At 41.2% G+C, this 20976-nt stretch overlaps 1 protein-coding gene across 2 annotated transcripts in view; it reads right to left on the bottom strand.

Moving 5' to 3' along the window:
* Positions 1–20976, bottom strand: part of MTHFD1L (methylenetetrahydrofolate dehydrogenase (NADP+ dependent) 1 like) — a 181866-nt gene that overhangs the window by 63516 nt on the left and 97374 nt on the right. For both annotated transcript variants that reach the window (XM_070796373.1, XM_019966947.2), the window contains exons 21-24: positions 12116–12255; positions 8995–9036; positions 7786–7886; positions 7068–7245 (exon numbers count right to left, since the gene is read on the bottom strand). In XM_070796373.1, the coding sequence (XP_070652474.1) occupies positions 7068–7245; positions 7786–7886; positions 8995–9036; positions 12116–12255 (461 nt within the window). The remainder of the gene's footprint in view (positions 1–7067; positions 7246–7785; positions 7887–8994; positions 9037–12115; positions 12256–20976) is intronic.

The following is a 20976-nucleotide window of genomic DNA, read 5'->3' as shown; positions in this document are numbered from 1 at the left end:
GATTCAGATCTGAAGACACATGTCAAACAAAGATGGGTGTGGCAGCCAGTAGGCCAAGGAGGTGAGTGAGACCAAAGGACACTGGACAGGGAACCTAGAGGCCAGTGCTGGAGAAGAATCTAGCTCTGATAGCGATCTGATGTGTGTCTGCAAAAGGGTGTGCATGGAGGCGGTGTGGGAACTTGGAGCTGAATCATGAAGAGGAGGTAAGGGGAAAAGGGGCTGACGAGGGAGGGGCTAGAAGCAGTTCAGGCTGGAGACCCAGAGCTTCACATAAATAAGAAAGCAGAACACGAGAGCACAGGGAGGGATACGGACTCTGCATGAGATACTCACGGGACTGGAAATACAAGGGGCACCTTCCTATAAACTGTGCCAAATATTCAGTTGCACACAAGGGATATAAAGGAGAGAGCTGAAAAAAGGTCTGGTGGAAAGAGGCAGACCAAGGGCAGGTCTGAGGACAGGGAGGAGAGAGCCAAGGGAGGCCAAGGCCTTGACAAGGAGATAAGAGTACAGGGACAATCAAGGGTGTAAAAAGAAAGGTCGTCCCTTCTCCCTAAAGCTTGTTCAGCAGTTACTGTGAAATATAAAAGGCACAGAGGATGTACATAACGATCATTCTGAATTTTAAAATTTTATGAATTAAACTCTCTATATATAGTATGAATGTATACATTTCTATATTTTCTAAATACACAGAACGGTACATTTAAAAATGATAAAAACAGGGAATTTCACATTAGGAATATTAAAAACACCACCACTACATACACACATACATTCTATACACATATATACAAGTACTTATACACATGTATTTTTATTCATTTCCTTAAAATTTGAGGTTCTGCTGCAAATGCCCAGTGTCCAACTAAAAGGATATCTGTCAAATACCCACCCCCAAACTGATCTGAATCCTTAAGAAATAGAAAATACATAATTCCTCAATAACCAAGCAATTCCTCTACCCCCCAAATGCATGCCAGCAGGGGAGAAAACACTCATAAACACACAGGCAGTGCGAGTGCAACAGGGCGGAAATCCTTGGTGCTGGCATGGCCCTAGACAGTCTTCCTGGGCTGTTTTGATCTCCCCTGATTCCAGCCCCGCTGTGATCAAGAGCATGGCTTCACACAAGGAACAGGAAAGACCTTTAAACAAAAACAAACACCATCCTCTCTTGGTGTCAAGGCTGCACCTCACGGTGTCTGTGAGGTTAGAGGAAGGATGCGAAGGGATGGGGAGACAGTTTTCAACCCTCACTCCTGATGTAACAAACAATATTCAGACAGACTTTCGGTGCCATGCATCCTTTGCAAAAGTGACTGAGATTTTAATAAATCACTAACAGCTCCCAATTCTAATGGAGAAAGATGGCTAAATGTCTGGCTTTAATTAGGGGAGGCCTTTTTTTCCGGTGCCCTGGGAGCTTCTAACTGCTGGGTTTAAACCACTTGGAAAGGACACCATCCCTGGAGTTTGACAAAGTTACCTGAGTTACAAAACGATTCCTGAAAGTCAATTCAGGAAATGCCCTCTGAAGTGAAACAGACAGAAGTTAGAGCTAACTTAGATCCCCAGCCTCCCATGTCCCAGCTCTTTACTCTGGGACATTTCATTTTGTTCTCACAGCAACTGGGTGAAGTTGATGTCAATATCAGACACTATTTTATAGATAAGGAAGCTGAGACTTGAAGAACTGCCCACGTTTACATCCACGGTAGGGCACTGCCAAGATTTAAACTCAGTTCTAATGTACTCAAAGTCTTACCCCTTTAACTATAATGTTACGTCTTTCATCAAGTGTCCATTTCGTCATGGGGCAAGTCCCTCACCTTCTCTAAGATCTCGTTTGCCCATTTAAAAAGCAGAATTGAGCTCACACATCCCACAGAAATAGATTAGACATACTTGAAATAATGCATGGCAGAGAAATTTGTTAGCTTATAAAGTGTTAAATACAGATTCCTTTTTTCATCTGCTATAGCATTTCCCTGGGTGCTTACAGATATAGAGACATTATACTGTAAACTGTAAAGATAAACTGTCAAAAGCAATAATAGAAAAGAAAAAGTCCAAGAGAAGATGGGTTTTGGTGGGTATTTCTAATAGCTTCCTAAAAGGACAGGATACTGTGATCAGGACTGGAAAAGGTCAATTTTCATTCCAATCCCAAAGAAAGGCAATGCCAAAGAATGCTCAAACTACCGCACAATTGCACTCATCTCACACACTAGTAAAGTAATGCTCAAAATTCTCCAAGCCAGGCTTCAGAAATATGTGAACCATGAACTTCCTGATGTTCAAGCTGGTTTTAGAAAAGACAGAGGAACCAGAGATCAAATTGCCAACATCCGCTGGATCATGGAAAAAGCAAGAGAGTTCCAGAAAAACATCTATTTCTGCTTTATTGACTATGCCAAAGCCTTTGACTGTGTGGATCACAATAAACTGTGGAAAATTCTGAAAGAGATGGGAATACCAGACCACCTGACCTGCCTCTTGAGAAATCTGTATGCAGGTCAGGAAGCAACAGTTAGCACTGGACATGGAACAAAAGACTGGTTCCAAATAGGAAAAGGAGTCCATCAAGGCTGTATATTGTCACCCTGCTTATTTAACTTATATGCAGAGTACATCATGAGAAACGCTGGACTGGAAGAAACACAAGCTGGAATTAAGATTGCCGGGAGAAATACCAGTCACCTCAGATATGCAGATGATACCACCCTTATGGCAGAAAGTGAAGAGGAATTCAAAAGCCTCTTGATGAAAGTGAAAGTGGAGAGGGAAAAAGTTGGCTTAAAGCTCAACATTCAGAAAACGAAGATCATGGCATCTGGTCCCATCACTTCATGGGAAATAGATGGGGAAAACAGTGGAAACAGTGTCAGACTTTATTTTTCTGGGCTCCAAAATCACTGCAGATGGTGACTGCAGCCATGAAATTAAAAGACGCTTACTCCTTGGAAGGAAAGTTATGACCAACCTAGATAGCATATTCAAAAGCAGAGACATTACTTTGCTGACAAAGGTCCATCTAGTCAAGGCTATGGTTTTTCCTGTGGTCATGTATGGATGTGAGAGTTGGACTGTGAAGAAGGCTGAGCGCCGAAAAATTGATGCTTTTGAACTGTGGTGTTGGAGAAGACTCTTGAGAGTCCCTTGGACTGCCAGGAGATCCAAGCAGTCCATTCTGAAGGAGATCAGTCCTGGGATTTCTTTGGAAGGAGTGATGCTAAAGCTGAAACTCCAGTACTTTGGCCACCTCATGCGAAGAGTTGACTCATTGGAAAGACCCTGATGCTGGGAGGGATTGGGGGCAGGAGGAGAAGGGGACGACAGAGGATGAGATGGCTGGATGGCATCACTGACTCGATGGACGTGAGTCTCAGTGAACTCCGGGAGTTGGTGATGGACAGGGAGGCCTGGTGTACTGCAATTCATGTGGTCGCAAAGAGTCAGACACGACTGAGCGACTGAACTGACTGACTGTGATCATCCTTAAGGGGTGAAAGGAAATGATGCAGTATATTAAATATATTAATTCTTACATGATAAATTTCCTTTGAGCAATTAGGCCCCTGCCCCTTATTCTATATTTAAAAAAATTATAATTTTGAATTAATCAACAGCTTCCTGTGTAAAGTGAACTGTCGCCTGCTCTTGAATTAGAAGCTACTCTGGTGAAAGATATGCAGAATTGTTCTGTAAAGAACAGTGGTTGCATCTCTCAATTTTCGACAGGTTGGCACAGACTCCTGAGTCCGAAGAGCAGCTTGATTCTCACTTTAACTAATGGACAGGTCATCAGAAAGCCACAGACTCAGGGAGCTGAGGCCAGGTGTTTCTTTTTCTTTCGAGCTGTTCCTCTTTTCATTTGGGCTTTTGAGATGATTTCTACTTCCCCCACCAAAGTAGTCACGCCCTGCGCTCCTACACTATTTCTGATTCGTTAATCAGCTCAGCTGTCTTTCTTCGGCAAAACAAGACGGGGGCGGGACTGGAGCAGGAAATGAGATGCCATCAATCCTGCCCCCAATACATTCTGGGTGGAATAGAGTCTGGGGTGATACACAGAAACCCGGTTTGTACAAAGAAGCAAAGGCAGCCGGGTGTTTCTTTTATCAGGCTGTTTTATCCAAAAGTATTTTAACACTTCTTTTTTTTTCCCGTAGGGCAGTCTCATACCTCCCTATGGAGCTATCAAGCATCAAAACGGTTAGTTATGGGGAAAAAAAAAATAAAAGGAATTAAAAGGGTTTCAAAAAAACTATTACTTAAATAAAACTTAAAAAATAAAAGCATTACTTAGTCCATAAAGGTTCACCAACACTGATTATGCAAGAAATCTGGTGGATGGCGGGTGGGGGGAGCTTAAATTCTGTTACTACCTGCAATGGTGACCTCAGATTTCTACACTGTTACAAGACTGTAAATTGTCTTCTATGATCTAAAATGGACTCGACAGCATGAGGGACAGAACTATTAGGGAGAGAGTCTCTTTTCATAAACTGTCATGAAGCAATAAAAGGCTGAACTGCATAAGCAATTATGCAGCCCAAATCTAATTTCTGTGTTATAGAGTATGTGGGCAAAGGAGGCAAGAATCCTACCAAATATTGAGGCAACACTGTTATAAAATTAATCCGCTTTTCACAGAAGAGCAGACATTTTAACAGCATCATCTTTACAATGAACGCGAATTTACAACAAAAATTTTTAATATTGGTGGGAAGGAAAAGGGTTCATTTTAGGGTTAGTGTCTGTCAAAGACAGCGTAACTCACAAAATACTGCTTCTATTTATTGACCTTCTTTTCACCTTGCATGGTTTTCCTGAAAGAGCCAGTTTTTGAATGTGAAATCATTAAAATCTGCCATTGCCAGTCAGTGCGGTTCTCGATCAGGGTTGGGTGATGGTCTGTTTCCTGACAATTGTTTGTCTTCTTATATGTAAAATGAGGGGAAAGCAGGGAAGTAAGGACTAAACAAGTTACCAAGTACAAAGTGCCTGGCACACGACAAGCCTTCCTCAGCCGTTGAATAATCATCATATTCTTGATGATTTAATTCTAGACTCAAGACCAACAGAACTTGTGAGGAATGAAGGGATGGGAGAAGCCACCAGTTAAGGCTGAGAACTCCAGCAATCAAGGACTACCTAAGAGGGCAAATCCAACAGCCAGAGCTGGAGCCAGCAGATTCAGAATGGAGATGTTTGGATAGCAACAAAGATGAATGGAGAGACTGAGATCCTGGGAAGTTCAGATATGCTGACTGAATGCTCATTATGAAGCTGCTTTTAAATATATACTAGACAATCCAGCAACTCCTTTTCAGCATATATACCCAAAAGAACTGGAAGCACAGTTTTACATGCATGTTCACAGCAGCAAGCAGCATTATTTACAACAGCCAAGAAGCGGAAGAAACCCAACTGGCCACTGACAGACACAAGGGCATAAACACACAATGGACTGTTTTCAGCCTTAAGGAAGTTCTGACGTATGCAATAGCATGGATAAACCTTGAGGACATTATGCTAAGTAAGGGCTATAGACTGAATGCTTCTGTGCCCCCAGAATTGGTATGTTGAAGCCTAATTCTCAATGGGATGGTGTATTCAGATGTGAGGCCTTTGGGAGTGATTAGGTTGAGGTTACTAGTAGGTTAGGCCCTGGAGTGATTAGGTCATACTGGCGCACCCCTCATGCAAGGGATTAGTGCTTTTATAAAAGACAAGATCCCTCCCCACTTTCACCACATGAGGATACAGTGAGGAGACTGCCATCTAAGAAACAACAAGACCCTCGCCAGATATCCAATCCGCTTATGCCTTGATCTCAGACATCCCAGCTTCCAAAAGTATCAGTGATAAATCTCTGCTGTTAACACGTCGACCCAATACTATGATATTCCTCATAGCAGCCTGAAAGGACTGAGACAGTGAATAAGCCAGTCAAAAAAAGGGACATATTCTATGGCTTCACTGGCATGAGACAGCCAGGAATAAAGGAGAAGGAAAAATGAAATGTTAGTGTTTGAGGGGTACAGAGTTTTGCAAGATGAAAAGACCTATGGAGAGAGATGCTGGTTGTACAACAATGTGAACCTACCTAACACTAGTGAACTATTCACCTAAAAATGGAAAAGGTGGTCAGTTTTATGTTATATGTGTTTTACCACAATTCAAAAATTAAAAAAAAAATATATTAGACATATATAATATATATATATTATTTATAATATATATATTAGACATATATATAATATAACATAATAGCTCAAGAAAACCACGATACAAAGGGGATTTAACAGAAACAGACAAAGAAAATACTGCCCATGATTTCCCAAGCATGATGAGAGCTGAATTTCATGGGGTTGCAAAGAGTTGGACATAACTGAACGACTGCACTAAACTGAACTGATGAAAGCCGAAGAATTGATGCTTTTGAACTGTAGTGCTGGAGAAGACTCTTGAGAGTCCCTTGTACTGCAAGGACATCAAACCAGTCAATCCTAAAGGAAATCAATCCTGAATATTCACTGGAAGGACTGATGCTGAAGTTGAAACTCCAATAGTTTGGATACCTGATGCAAAGAGCCGACTCACTGGAAAAGATCCTGATGCTGGGAAAGACTGAAGGCAGGAGGAGCAGGGGGCGACAGAGGATGAGATGGTTGGATGGCATCACCGACTCAATGGACATGAGTTTGAGAAAGCTCTAGGAGATGGTGAAGGACAGGGAAGCCTGGCATGCTGCAGTCCATGGGGTTGCAAAGAGTTGGACATGACTGAGCAACTGAACAACAATGATGAAGTTGCTCAAAAGTCTTGTTCCTGTGCCAACCTTGTTGAACCCTATACTCCAAAGCCCCTCTGCACTGAGTGCAGAACACAGGCTAGGGGCCAAAGAGTTGGGGTCCCAGGGAGCCGGACCTGGTCAGATGGTTCAGCCTCTTCAACCTTCTGTTAATCCTTATCTGCAGAGCTGTCGTGACAACCTGTGCAAAGCTCTTAGCACTGGCCTGGCATATCCTCATCCTCGTGCTGGATCTTACCTGCACATCATACAGGAACTGGAAACGACTTTCTTTGCTTGCAGCTTCTCTCACAGCCCAAGCCAGGTCCACTGACCCTTTCCCACCAATCGACCAGTGATAGCAGGGGACTGCATTGAAGGCGCCGGCCCGCTTCGCAAGCTCACACACCAAGTCAATCTCTGCGCGGGTGTCGGTCCTGGTGATGAAAATGTTTGTGGTTTTGCATCTGTATTCATTTAGCGATGTTTTCAAAGAAAGACTAACTGCTTATACAGAACTTTGCTCCCAAACACTGAATATATTCTAAACATCAAAAGTGGTTACATTGTGTTTAAATAAATCAGATCTTAAGCAAAGCATGGGGGGAAAAATCCTCTTCAACTATTATCTCAAATATTTCAAATTGTTAAAGGTTTTATTGAGAAAATTCCATAGCATATCCCTTTGATCATCCATCGTCTTTCAGTAAGAAATGCTGGTCAGAATTAATAATAATAATGATAAAAGTGAAAGAAATGGTAACTTACTTTACAGATTTCACTTCCCTGCTAATATTTGGGAACACATCTGCTAAAGTAAAACCAATCCAAAGAAAACCAAACAAATAGAATGAGTAGAGTTATTTCTCTATACTTTAGATGAAGCACAGAAAAGCCCAAACATCCTCAAAACACAAATGTACTTCACAGGGTGGCCCAGTGATATGCCCGCATTTAAAGTAGGACGCTTGACTTACTTGAAGACATTCAGAGCCACAACAACAGGGACCCCGAAGAGCTGAGCGATCTGAATTTGCTTCTCCAGGTTACAGCAGCCATCTGCCACCAGCTGGAGGTTCTGTAAGAAAAACCAGACCCCTGCATAGTATCACCTCCCATTAAACCTGACAAATGACAATGGCAAGCCCACTCTGGCAGGTTTTGTTCCATCTATGCTCACTTTAGCTTCCCTGGTAGCTCAGTCGGTAAAGAAATCTGCCTGCAATGCAGGAGACCTGGGTTTGATCCCTGGGTTGGGAAGAACCCCTGGAGGAGGGCATGGCAACCCACTCCAGTATTCCTGCCTGTAGAATCCTCGTGGACAGAGGAGCCTGGTGGGCAGCAGTCCTCGGGGTCACAAAGAGTCAGATATGACTGAGCAACTAAGCACAGCACACGCTTACTTTACTGTCCTGGAAGCTATGCAAGAAAGCCTAAGTCATTTTTTTTTCCCCCAAGAAAAGATGGCTGCAGGAGGAAGAGGCTCATTTTCCAAATAAAGTCTAAAATTATTCTAGATCCAATGGCATATTTGGGTCTCCAGCCAGGCAGCTATTTCTGCTGCTGACTGGCAGCCAACACATCAGCAACATGCCCACGCTCTGTGGGCTGGTGGACAAGAAGGCATACGGTCCCCGGAGGGTGACAGCCCTGTCCAGCTACTCTCTGCTCAAATTCATGGTGCCACCTGTAGGAGCTAAGAGGTACTGCTGCCAGTCCATCAAAATCTGCAAGTCATCAAAAGAATACATGGGTATAAACTTCATATGGGTTTCCTTGATGGCTCAGATGGTAAAGAATCCGCCTGCAATGCGGGAGACCTGCGGCATGGCAACCCACTCCAGTGTTTTTGCCGGGAGAACCCCCAGGGACAGAGGAGCCTGGTGGGTTATAGACCATAGGGTTGCAGAGTCGGGCACGACTAAGCGACTAAGCACACAAGCTTCATATACCTTTATGTGCTGGAGACCAGGAAGCCTGCTCAGATGACTGCCCAGACAGAAAGCCTACACCCACCTTTTCTTAAGATTGGAGAGTTAACTGAATGGATTTTTATCCCTTTCTCCACCCATTAGATTATTAGAGAAGCACTTTTCTAAGAGGCCACTGGCAGAGAACCAGTTTCCTGACTGAGACTCAGCTGCCAGCCAATGGTTAACTGGATTTGAATAATTCTCCACTCTTACCTCTTCGGTATATTCCTTTCTAAGAGGGACCCCAGCAGTTACCTGAGATAAGAAAAGATAAAAATTAAGAATAGTCCTGTCACACTGTTAACTCTGATAAAAGATCTGAAAGAAAAACAAATCATGGTCCCTCTCTGGAAGGTTCACTTGAAAAGCACATTTTGTGCTTTAAAGCAATCATTGGTGGCCCTGGAGGAACATAAAGTCTTTTGGGTGCTTTTAAAAAAATCACTGAAGCCTGAGCTCCACCCTGACCAATTAAACCAGGATTTCTGGGAGTGGGACCCACGGTCAGCAACAGTTAAAAAACTCCTCAGGCAATTCTAATTTCATACTGTTGCCCATTATCCTAGCAAAAAAGGGAACCCACAATATGATTTATACAGAGTGCATCATCATTCTAAATAAATTCTAAACCATTTTAAAATAATCGCCATTAGTTTTTCCCTTTTGAGCCTAATTTCTCACAGAAACCAGTGGGGTTGGCAGCTTGAAGATAAGGAAACTGAAGTTGAGAGAAGGCAGGCGTCTTGCTCACGGTTACACAACGAATGAGAGCAGAACAGGGGCATGAACTGTTGTAACTGGGTTCTGAAACCCCAGTTTAGTGACTTTTCACAGTTCCACATTTCTTTTTCTTTTTTTTGGGAGGGGGGGTGGTGGTGGTCTATACCCTGCAACTGGTTTCAGTGAGAAACCCCAGCCATTTTAACTCACCAAGGATGTGGTGATCTACTCTCCTCTCTGCAAAGAGGTCTTGAGGATATTAGAAATCGTTTGAAAAGTTACCTCTACGACAAAATTTTTTTTAAATTGTGAAGGAACATGATATTCCAGGTATTTCTATGAAGGTGTTTTTGAATGACACAGTGTAGGTGGGACACATCCAATCAGCTGAAGGCCTGCTAGAACAAAAAGAATCTGAGCAGAATTCTCCAGCAGACTGGGGCTGGAATATTGGCTTTTCTGAGTCTCCAGCAGTTGCCCACTCTGTAGATTTTTGGACTTGTCAGCCTCCATAATTGGGTATTAATAATTCCTTACAATAACTCTTTTTAATATAAATACACATCTTACTGGTTGTGGAGAACCCTCCTTATGACACCATGTTTAAAAAACTAATTATGAAAGAAATATCTGGATCCAAAAGTGTTTGTTCTTTTACCGTATCAAGAATGGTCAGCATTTTGGAAGATGAGATATGATTGGGGCTAAAATGGGCAAGTTCAAGGGTCATAGGATTTTCCACTGCACAAATTATGGGAAAAAAACAAGCTGAATAAACATAAGAGGCAGCCGTGGTTATCTGTGTAACGATATCAAAAGGAAGTAGAAATGATAAAGGATCAAAAACATTAGTAACAGAGTTGATTCAAGTAAGAAGGAATGAGGTGGATAACAGAGAATACAGGATTAAGAAGATCAAAGTTCATTTATTATTCAATTACTGAAAACATTTCTTTGATACAGACTATGCCAGGCATGAGGAATATACAAATTAATACGACACAGTCCTTAATTTCAAGGAATTCAGAGTTAAGGAGGGAGACAGACCTACAGACATTCAGAAAATAATATAAAGGAGAAGCACTACTGGAGGCCAGGAGAGGAAAGCTAAACTTCAATTGGCTTCCTGATCCTCCCCTTTATCATCTTCCAACTGTATCTCGAGTCATGTTACAATCATCACTAGCATGGAACCATGACATTAAGTAGAAGTGGATGAGGTACCAAGGATTAAGGTGAGCAGAAAATGCAATCATTGTAAAAGAGAGCACACACATTAAGATGAACCGAAATAGGATTATAAATCATGTAGTGAATTTTTATAGGACAAAGACGAAACTAGAGTGTGGAATTAAAGTCAGGAGACCTTGATTTCATGTTTGATTAGTCCCCTAAATAGATTACTAAGCAAGATCTGGAATCCTCCTGTAGCTCTGTAATTTTATCTGAACCAGACTAGACAGTGTCTAAGCCCTTTAAGTATTAAAGCCCTTTGATTTTATAATTTTTAGGTTGTAAAACAGGGAGGGGGAATTTCAAATTTATTTCTGGTATCAATGAGTGGATTAGGGATTCAAAAAAGTTTCCCCTTTATTCATATTCAGCTCTGTCTGCTGGACAAAAAGTGGAGGATCTGGACCTCAGCCATAAACTTCAGACCTGGTGATACTGCTCAAATAAGCTCATATCCCCTAAACCCACCAAACCTTAGTTTCCTCATCTGTAAAATGGTATAAAATAACATCTGCCCCTCCTAGGACAAAGAATTGATAAGACAATTAAATACTACATATTATGGTTTTTCATCATGGCAAACTTATTTCTTTATGCTATGTAATTGATTATTGTGTGATGTTTGCATACAGAGCATGCCAGTTAAGAAATCAGATTTGGCAGTTTGTGTTGTATATCAAGATTTAAGTGATAAAGAAATGCCAAACCATTTTATTTCAAAAATGATGAATGAGCACAAGATCTCTCATTCTCCCTTTGGAAATCCCTAAAAAAAGAAAAAAAAAATACACCTTTGCTATGGAAAAGACAAATTTCCCTTTCAGTTGTGTGTGAATTCTACATGTGAGACTTTTGATAAAGTCTTTAAAAACGTTAAACCAGAATTTGAGATTTCTAGGCAAAGCTCTCTCAGAAATAATCCAGTGCTCTAACAGAGTTATAAAGTGAAATCATAATAAACAGAAACAGGAGGAAAATAGTGCTAGATGAAATCTGATGAGATGTAGCATCAGTGAACCAAAAAATGATCTATACAAACACTGAACTACCTCACCCACAAAAGCCATCACTCTTACCCTTCTGTTCTTCATTCAGGAAACAGAGCCTCTATCCTCCCATTACCATGGGGTTATAAAATGTTGATACAAGCTTCAGTTTAGACTCTTAGAGGTTACATTATGCTCCTTTCCAAAATACTGCTTAGAAATAACTTGGTGGGTGTTACTAATTACTTGATCTTACCGAACTCTAAGTGCCCTGAAATGATGATTTATGAAAAAGGAGACATTTTAGAAAACTGTAGTGATGAAGCAGGTTTGAGTGTCTCAAAGACTCAATTTGGCTTCATTCTGTTTTATTAGAAAGGAAGCATGGAACTTACGCTCGGTCCACCTCCATGCATCTTCAGAGCCCTCACGGTCGCCACCAGAACCACAACGCTGGGCACCAAACCAGAAGCTCTGCACTTGATGTTGAAGAATTTCTCCATGCCAATATCAGCACCAAAGCCAGCTTCAGTCACTGTGGAGAATCAAGTTGGAAACCTGCTATGATCTTCTAAAACAACGGTAAGTTTTGACAATCATTGATATGGTTCAAAATCAAAGGATGTCAAATTCCTCTCCACGTTCAAGGCTACTATACACCATGGTATCCTGTACATACAAAAAGGTAAAAAGATGTTCCCCTGGTTTTAGAAAATGTTCTGCTTCTTTATGTTCCTTATGTTTACAGTGTTCAGAATTGTAAAAATATGACTCTTGAGTCGGCTTCACACCACTGCTCCTTAAGGATTCACTGCCTGGCCAAGATTTTTCTTCCAGTGTAGAATGTCAAGGCAAAGCTTTTCTTAACCCAGATGGGATTTTCAAGTTTTTAATCAGGTTCCAAATAGTCAATCAGTGTCAAACAACACTGCTAGCATGAGTACCAAAGAAAATCTTTTCTTACTCTTTATAAGACACATACAGAATCACTTATATTAATGCCATTTCTATTAGTGGACAAAGTTGATATTAGTTGAGTGGCTTAAGGTTGATCATCAGGCCTGATAAGATAGCATCTTTATTTCATAACCACAGAAGACAGTCATCTGTAACCATTCTTTCACTGCCCCCAGACTGCTAGAAATGTTACTGAGGCAGTTCTGGCTATACCAGGGAGGCTATCCAACACTGCCTTCCAAGAGGATAACCCCTGACTCTGGGTCAGCAGCAGCATCTTCATACACAGAGCAGAGAGCTGGACCAGACACATGAGCAGCCCCTGGGGGCTTAGAAACGCAGACTCATGGGTTCTATCCCAGAACAACTGAACCAGAACCAGCATTCTGACAAGATCCCCTGGTGAGATGAATGCTCATTAAAATTTGAGAAGCACACTGCTCTAGGAAAGAAATACTATCAATGTAACAGAAGGTAAATATTTATGGAATATGTACTACATACTCACAGTACAACCAAAGCCATAATTTATGGCAGAGATAGGAATAGACAGTAAAAAAATTTACTAAGATAAAATAAAAACTATTTAACCTGTGAACAAATTTGTGTCTAGCATTCACTGAACACACATATTATTAAAAAATTAATAAAAATAAAACACCAATAATTTCAGATCCTTTTTTTTTTTTTTCAGACTCTTTCTGACCTTTCTTTAGTCAACCAGTTGTCCTAATTCTTTATGGTTTCCTTTTAGTGCTTCATATGACTATATAATTTTTATAGAATAGGTAGAATTTTGTAGTCTGCTTTTTTAAAGTTATCACAGTTTTCTTACTGTACTACAAACTTTCAAATTTGTGATTATAAGTGGCAGCTTATAATTTTGTTAAGTTGCTGTACCAAGATTTGCAAAATTCTTCTGCCTGTTATTCGATGTTTGAGTTGTTTCCAATATAAAGAATGCTGCAAAGTATCTGGGCATATGAGTTTAACTTGTTTCAAATTATATTCTTGGAATAAATTCCCAAGGGTAAGAGTATGGTGCCAGAGGATATAAATTTTTTTTATGACTGTTGATATGCTTTTGACATATTGAAAAATATTCCTTTGAAAGTATTCAATTTGGAATGAACATAGCTACAAGTCATTCTCTTCCCCTTTACTATATTTCCTTTAAACAAGAGACATAGCAGGGCAATCTGAAGAAGTAAAAGACATTCCTTTTAATACAGTATTTAGGACAATTTTGGTGATTTTATCACTGTAGCCGACCCTCGGCATTCACAGGGGATTAGTTCCAGCAGCCCCTGTGAACACCATAATCTGAGGATGCTTCTATAAAGCTCTTTATATAAAATGGAGCGGTACATTGAATGTAGTCAGCCTTCAGCATCTGTGGATGCAAAGGGCTGATTGTAGTTAAAGGTCAAAACCAGAGGAGATTGTTGACAGCAAAAACCCCTATCTCAGTGGTACCCCTGGTATAGGGATTCAAGTAACCAAAGTTTTACAGGTTTTATTTTTAAACGCTAAGGAATTTTAAAAACTGGTTAATGTTATCCTATTGTCAGAAGTAGACTGTTATTCACCTAACAGGGTTTGATCAAATGATCTCTAAGGTCTTTCCAGCTGGATGCACATTTCCACATGAAGCTCCCCCATTAAGACTATAAACTCCATGAGGATAGGGACCATGTCTATAGGGGAGATTAACACTGCAAGGCACATGTGTGCATGCTAAGTTGCTTCAGTTGTGTCTGACTCTTTGCGACCCTCTGGACTGTAGCTTGCCAGGCTCTTCTGTCCATGGGATTCTCCAGGCAAGAATACTGGAGTGGATTGCCATGCTCTCCAAGTATGGACCTCTGATCTTCTCAGGAAGAGGAAGCTGCTCTCTGCCCCTCCTAGCCTTCTGGTTTGCTGCCCCACAGACCCACACCTATTTCTGCATGTAGCATCCTAATTAGCCTGAGTAGAGGAAGGGACCATATCTTAATCATCTTTGTATCACTAGTAACCAACATAACACCCAGTGCAAAAAAAGAAAAAAGAATTAATTAACAAAGAAAAGAAGGAACTATCAGAGAAGGAGCCAGTGGTGATCTAAAGTAAATGCTATCATTCAGTGGAAATGGGTAGATAGACACATATGGAGGTGTGGGGAATTGTAACAGATAGAACTTCAGCTGGGGAAGGAAACAGGATGCCATGGTACAGTTTCAAGACTGTGGCTTCTAAATGCAAAGGAAATATGGAGGCAAAGAATGTGAAGAAAACCCAAACAAGGAGGAAGTGCCAAATTCTCATCTGCTGAAAATGTCTGAAATACTGTGCTTTTGTGTTCAAATATCAGACTGCTATAAGAAAATGGAAGGTATGCTGATGGGTAATTCTAAAATTAAGGACCACTTCATAAGGTGTAGTCAACAAGAACTAACTTGGATGTTTCACCGTGCAGTGCTGTATATCTGTGTCTTCGTCCCTTGGGAAGGGGGCACGTTATCTGGCTGTGAGTGGGGCAAGTTCCTTTTCCTAGCCAATTCCTGGGACTTGTCGACATCGAAAACCTGTAAGTAACATTTTCTTAGTGATCTGAAGAAAACGTTAGGGATCTGAAATAAGCCATTTATTCCCTTACTATAAAAGTCCTCTCTATAATTTTAAAAACAGATACAGGTGAAGGAATTATTTAATGTGGACTGTACCTCAGACTTGGTCTTGAGTCATGAAGCAAATACATTTACTATGATTTAGCATTCCTGAAGAGCACACAACGTAGACTTCTGAAAGCTGCACGTTTTAAAAAGTTTGCGAGAAATTGCCTATGTCACAAGAATTATTTGTCTTGGCAATCCCTTTTCTTTGGGGGGGCAGAAGGGGGAGGAGTTTACAGCTATTCAACTTACAGCATGAATGCAAACAGGAAACACTGATACTCTGATTGTGTGAGCACAGAAGCTAGCAGATAGCCATTTTGTAGCCTGGTTTGATTCGACCTTTGAAACCCATAGTCTTCTCAGAAAGGAACTGTCGGTGGGTCTGCTTTGGGAAAGGACTCACTATTTGGACAAACACTGTTGGTGACCTCACAAGAAACAGCGCTCTGCACAAAAGCCAATACTGGACAACCAGGTCTCTCTGTTCTTATCTGCTAGGACACTGTGAGTCACATGGTACAAACTGAATAGAAAAAACAGCAACAAAAAAGCCACTGTTGGCAGGCACGCTTGCTATCGACGAAATTATTCAGTGAGGCAGAGAGATGATGCTTATATGTAAATTATTTTATCACATCCCTACTTGCTGTGTACACAGAAGTTGCAGGGACAATTAGGACTTATATTTTACAGTAATCACTGATCTGCTACCTTAAAAACAAACAAACAAACAAAAACGCTACGGTCATGACATCATAGGTAGGCCCTATAAGCTATGAAAAGTGAAAGTTGCTCAGTTGTGTCCAACTCTTTGCGACCCCACGGACTGTACAGTCCATGGAATTCTCCAGACCAGAATACTGGAGAGGACACAGTTTTCCTTCTCCGGGGGATCTTCCCAATCCAGGGATTGAACCCAGGTCTCTGCACTGCAGGCAGATTCTTTACCTGCTGAGCCACCAGGGAAGCTCTGTATAAGCTATGGTCTCATAAAAATTCTAGGGCTATAAGGGACTGTTAGGGATCACACACTGACCTCCTTGGGGCTCCTATGTGCCAGGGAAGCTCTTTTCTTGAGATAACAGCGCAGAAGCTACGATGGTATCCGAGGTCCCTCTGATGTGCGAGGCAGATTGGCCTTTCCGTATTATGTGCTCTCTGCCATTCTGCGCAAACACGATCGACTGAACGTACACACCCAGAACTTAGAAACAACCTTGGTTTCTTCTCGTTCAATGATTAATGAACTTCTATCACCCTGCCAGGCATCTAAGCATTTATCAACATGCCCTGGTCCTCACTTAGTGAGGAAACAGGGCTGTCTGCACATATTCATGACAAAGATGAGAAGACTCATTCATTACCTAAAGACAAAGGAGCATCTTTCTGACCTTTCTTTTCATTCCTTTTTTCCTGTTTGAATTCCCTTCGGTACTTTTAAAATGTTTAATCATTTATGAGCATGTAGGTAAATTTGAATCAACTCTCCTCTACATTTAATTCTGGATGATCTCATGGGTTAGTACATTCACTGAACCCATTTCTGTCAAATCGCAATCTTAAGTGTAGTTCAGTGGTTCTCAACTGGGAACATTTCACAGTATCTGAAATCATTTTTGGTTACTCTAACTGGCATCGAGTAAGTGGGAGCCAGGGATGCTGCTAAACACCATAGAATGCAGAGGACAGACACTCACCCACTTGAAAAAAACCAAAAAACAAAAAACCAACCACCCAGAATTATTCACCCCAGATGCCCAGAGGTAGACATTCTGCTCTGGTTCAAGCATAACAAAGGAGCCTTGTACTTTCTAGCCACTCTTTCTGAGAATGTTACAAATGTGTTCGCTGTGATAAAACAAAAGCTTGTACAAGATTATGCTAACAATAACCTTACATACCATAAGACCTGGAAATATGAATAAAAAGTCCTCTAAGCAAAGTCTGATGTTCTGTGTCAATGATGTGTTTACTACAACACAACAGTTCCTGGTGATGAAAAGCAGTGTCTCACTGATGACGGATGCACCAACTTCTTAAGAAAGCAGGGAATACAGAGCAACACAGGTGATGGCCATGATTCGTCTTACTACTAAGAACAAATACATATGGTGGGGCAAAGCTGTTCAGAGACTGGGGCTCAAGAGAGGCACAGATGTTACCATTTACTGACACGTCTGTGTGCCCGCCAATGCATTAGACATCCTCCGTCTCATTCCACTTTTCATCGCCTTTATCTGCTGCTTATAGATTATGAAGTTAAAGATTTAAACAGTTTTTTTTCCAAAGTCACACAGTAAGGCGATAGAGCTTGGATGGAAAACTATGGTCCATCTGACTGCAGGCTACACCCCACCCCATCCTGCCTTGTCCGTGTATAACTGATTCTGCAGCATTTCTTTAACTCAGCTGCTTAGCAAGTTGTGTAACAAGATGAAAATCTCAACACTTTGTACTTCAGTAATAATCTGATATCTAAGACGTAGCTCTAGATTCTTCTCCCGACTCCAGACTTGTTTTCTAATTGCAATGTGGTCCTACTATGATTAAAAAAAGCAAGTCACCTGCAGTCTCCTCCATTATGGTATTTCCTCCTCCCTTCCTCCTCTCCCCTCTTTCCTTCCATCCTCTTTCTCTCTCTGTATTCAGAAAGTTATTTTCCCTCTTAGAGCAGTTCATTTAGGGCTAGGGAATCACGCCCTCTCTTAGTTCTCAGCCTACAGTGCTGAGTCCTGGGCAGCGAGCAGCAGGCAGTGTTACTGGTGAAAAACAAAGACGCCCCAGAGAGCAAGCTGCCAGGACCAGCTCCATCTGGGCTTGGTACCTAGCATCAATTGAAACGGGCCACAGGCAGAGAATACTCACTCTGCAGGCTGGCCTCTGGAGAACCTAATGGTAATCTGGGGGCCAGGGAGTCACCACCTCTCACTGGATGAGTCAGGTCCCAAGACTTGTCTTCCCAGCCTCATTCAGCCAGGCGTCTACCCTCCAGCACTGGCTGGGGAAATGAGTAACCACAATTCTCTAGCTTGGGTTTTCTTTTCCAAACTGTACACCATGGTGGGAGAAAAAAAGCAGCAAATATTTTAGATGTGAAATTCTCCTTTCTGCTTTTACTCTGAGGAAAACCCTCCTTGCACTCAGATAAAGAGTTAAAACTGAGGCACCAAAAGTTGTCCCTGAGTTTCTGGCTTCTTGATACGCTTGAATGTTATCACCATCATAGCAAAATTGAATTTCCACCTTGCTGTGTCACTAAGGGCTCTTTATTCTGCGTGTGCTCAGATTAGAATTTTCAGATTTCGCAGCTACTTTATAACGGTAATAATTTTTCTCTCCATGATACATGCAACCGACATATATATCAAATATACAACACAGTGAGTCGCCATTACTCTGGGACATGAACTTGAATTTATGGACTGTTAGAGGTCCCACAGAAAACCTAGCCTTTGCAATGAGTTTAGCTCAAAACAGGTTGAGATAAGAAATACATCGGCACAGCACAGATTTTGCTAACTTAACCCTAAAAAGAATTTCTTCTAAAACAGAGGAAGAAATCAAACTGTAGCTTTCATTCAGTCAGCACTTAACTTTCTCACGACAAATCAGAAAATAAACAAAACCTTTGCACAGGAAGAAGTAAGGTATATGCCAGACTAGGCTTCATTCTGAAGCACTGTGGGCTCTAATCCCTGAACAAAGCTAAAGGAAATGGAAACTGGACTCTTCAAATTGCCCTTTTCTGCCATGTGCAAGCAGGTCTATTCAGCTGCAGCTGAATAGGGAAAGTGGAGGTCAGAGTCACAGAAGCACATAAATTCTGAATTGGAGCTCAAGGTAGGCTGGCCCTTGGGGATTTTAATTACTTTTTCAATGATTAGAAGGACACTAAGTGAAAAAAAAAAAAAAAAAGGACACTAAGTGAACCCGGATGAATCAGTAAATGATAGAGAAAGCTCTGTATTATGACTACAGCTGGGGAAAAAAAGGAGGAACTTGCTTAGAACTTTTTAAATATAAAGGATCCAACTCATCTTAAGTCTTTGAAATTTTACAAAAAATTAAATCACTTCTGCCTTCTTGGATTTGTCTTTGCTCTTGGGTTTTTAAAATGTCTTAGAGTCAAATTTCCATCAGCTGTACAGATTCAACCAGGCATATATTAGGAGACTTACAGGGGTAAAAAAAAAAAAAGTTAAAAAGGTTGGGGCAGGGAGAATCCAAGATTAATGTTGTGCTGTGTGCTCAGTCGCTTCAGTCGTGTCTGACTCTTTGCAGCCCCCAAGGACTGCAGCCCGCCGGGCTCCTCTGACCATGGGCTTCTCCAGACAAGAATACTGGAGTTGCCATGTTCTCTTCCAGGGGATGGATCTTCCCTACCCAGGGATCAAACTCGCATCTCCTGCAATGCAGGCAGATTCTTTTACCCATTGAGCCACCTAGGAAGTCCAATATTAATAGTAACTTGTGTTTTTTTTCTTTCTTACCTTTTGGTGATGGCACCACTTACACATGAGGGGAAGTCTGGTAGTCGTATGGAATGCATGAGAAGGTTACAGGGGATTCATCAGGGAAAAGGGAAAGAGAAGACATGGAAAGTACAGAAAGGACATAAAGTGAAGTCACTCAGTTGTGTCCAACTCTTTGAGACTCCATAGACTGTAGCGTACCAGGCTCCTCCGTCCATGGGATTTTCCAGGCAAGAGTACTGGAGTGGGTTGCCATTTCCTTCTCCAGGGGATCTTCCTGACCCAGGGATTGAATCCAGGTCTCCCACATTGTAGGCAGACGCTTTACCGTCTGAGCCACCAGGGAAGTCCTAGAAAGGACATAGGTCTGCATGAATAATCTGCTTCAAAAATAAAAACCCTGAAAATACCAGTAATGCCACTTGGATGTACTCTGTTATCTGGACCCAGAATTTCCTTTCTCCAGAGAATTAATTAAGCACAGACACTGGTTCAATTATTTGAACTCATCATTATCGTTAATCATCGTGTTTTGTAAAATGATTCTGACCAAAGTGTAATTTGATTTTGAAAAAAAAAAAAGTTTAGATGAAAATTAAATTATACATGTTATTTTTACCTCCCTTATAAAAATCCAACTGAATTAAATTTATAAATTCATTATTGAAATAGATGCCATCTTCTTGTAGGGATCAGGAGCGTTTGTACAAGGTCACTGTTTTGACCAGGGTTTTAACCCTTCTGTTTTTAGCAAACTGTGGTATCCCAAAGTTCTGGACTTCTGGATGATTGCTTGGGGCAGAGCTGTTCTCTTGCAGCTCCTGAGAACTGGACACTAGGAAACTAACTTGAAACAAATTCTAAAAGTCTGTGCCAACACCATGCTTTAATCTAAAACAGTGAAAAGATGAAATAGAACATTTTGCATCAAGCAGTTTATGAAAATCAACCCAAGGAGGAAAAAAACTATAAATGTCAAAAGGTAAATATATTTTGTCTTGAGGGTTCGAAGGACAAAAGAACACCCCCAAACCTCTATTAGCTTCTTCTGCAAGTGCAAGAAACCCAGCAAGAGAAACCAAGATTCCCGAGCTTGAAAACAAATTAAATCTACCAACAATCCTAGTATAAAAATTTTTATTATAGAAAAAGAAATGAAGACAGAGGGAA

The sequence above is a fragment of the Bos indicus genome, chromosome 9 (genome assembly GCF_029378745.1).
Source record: "Bos indicus isolate NIAB-ARS_2022 breed Sahiwal x Tharparkar chromosome 9, NIAB-ARS_B.indTharparkar_mat_pri_1.0, whole genome shotgun sequence".
Taxonomy (NCBI): Eukaryota; Metazoa; Chordata; class Mammalia; order Artiodactyla; family Bovidae; genus Bos; species Bos indicus.
Note: the sequence above shows the minus strand (reverse complement) of the source record. Positions and strands in the feature narration are given on the sequence as shown.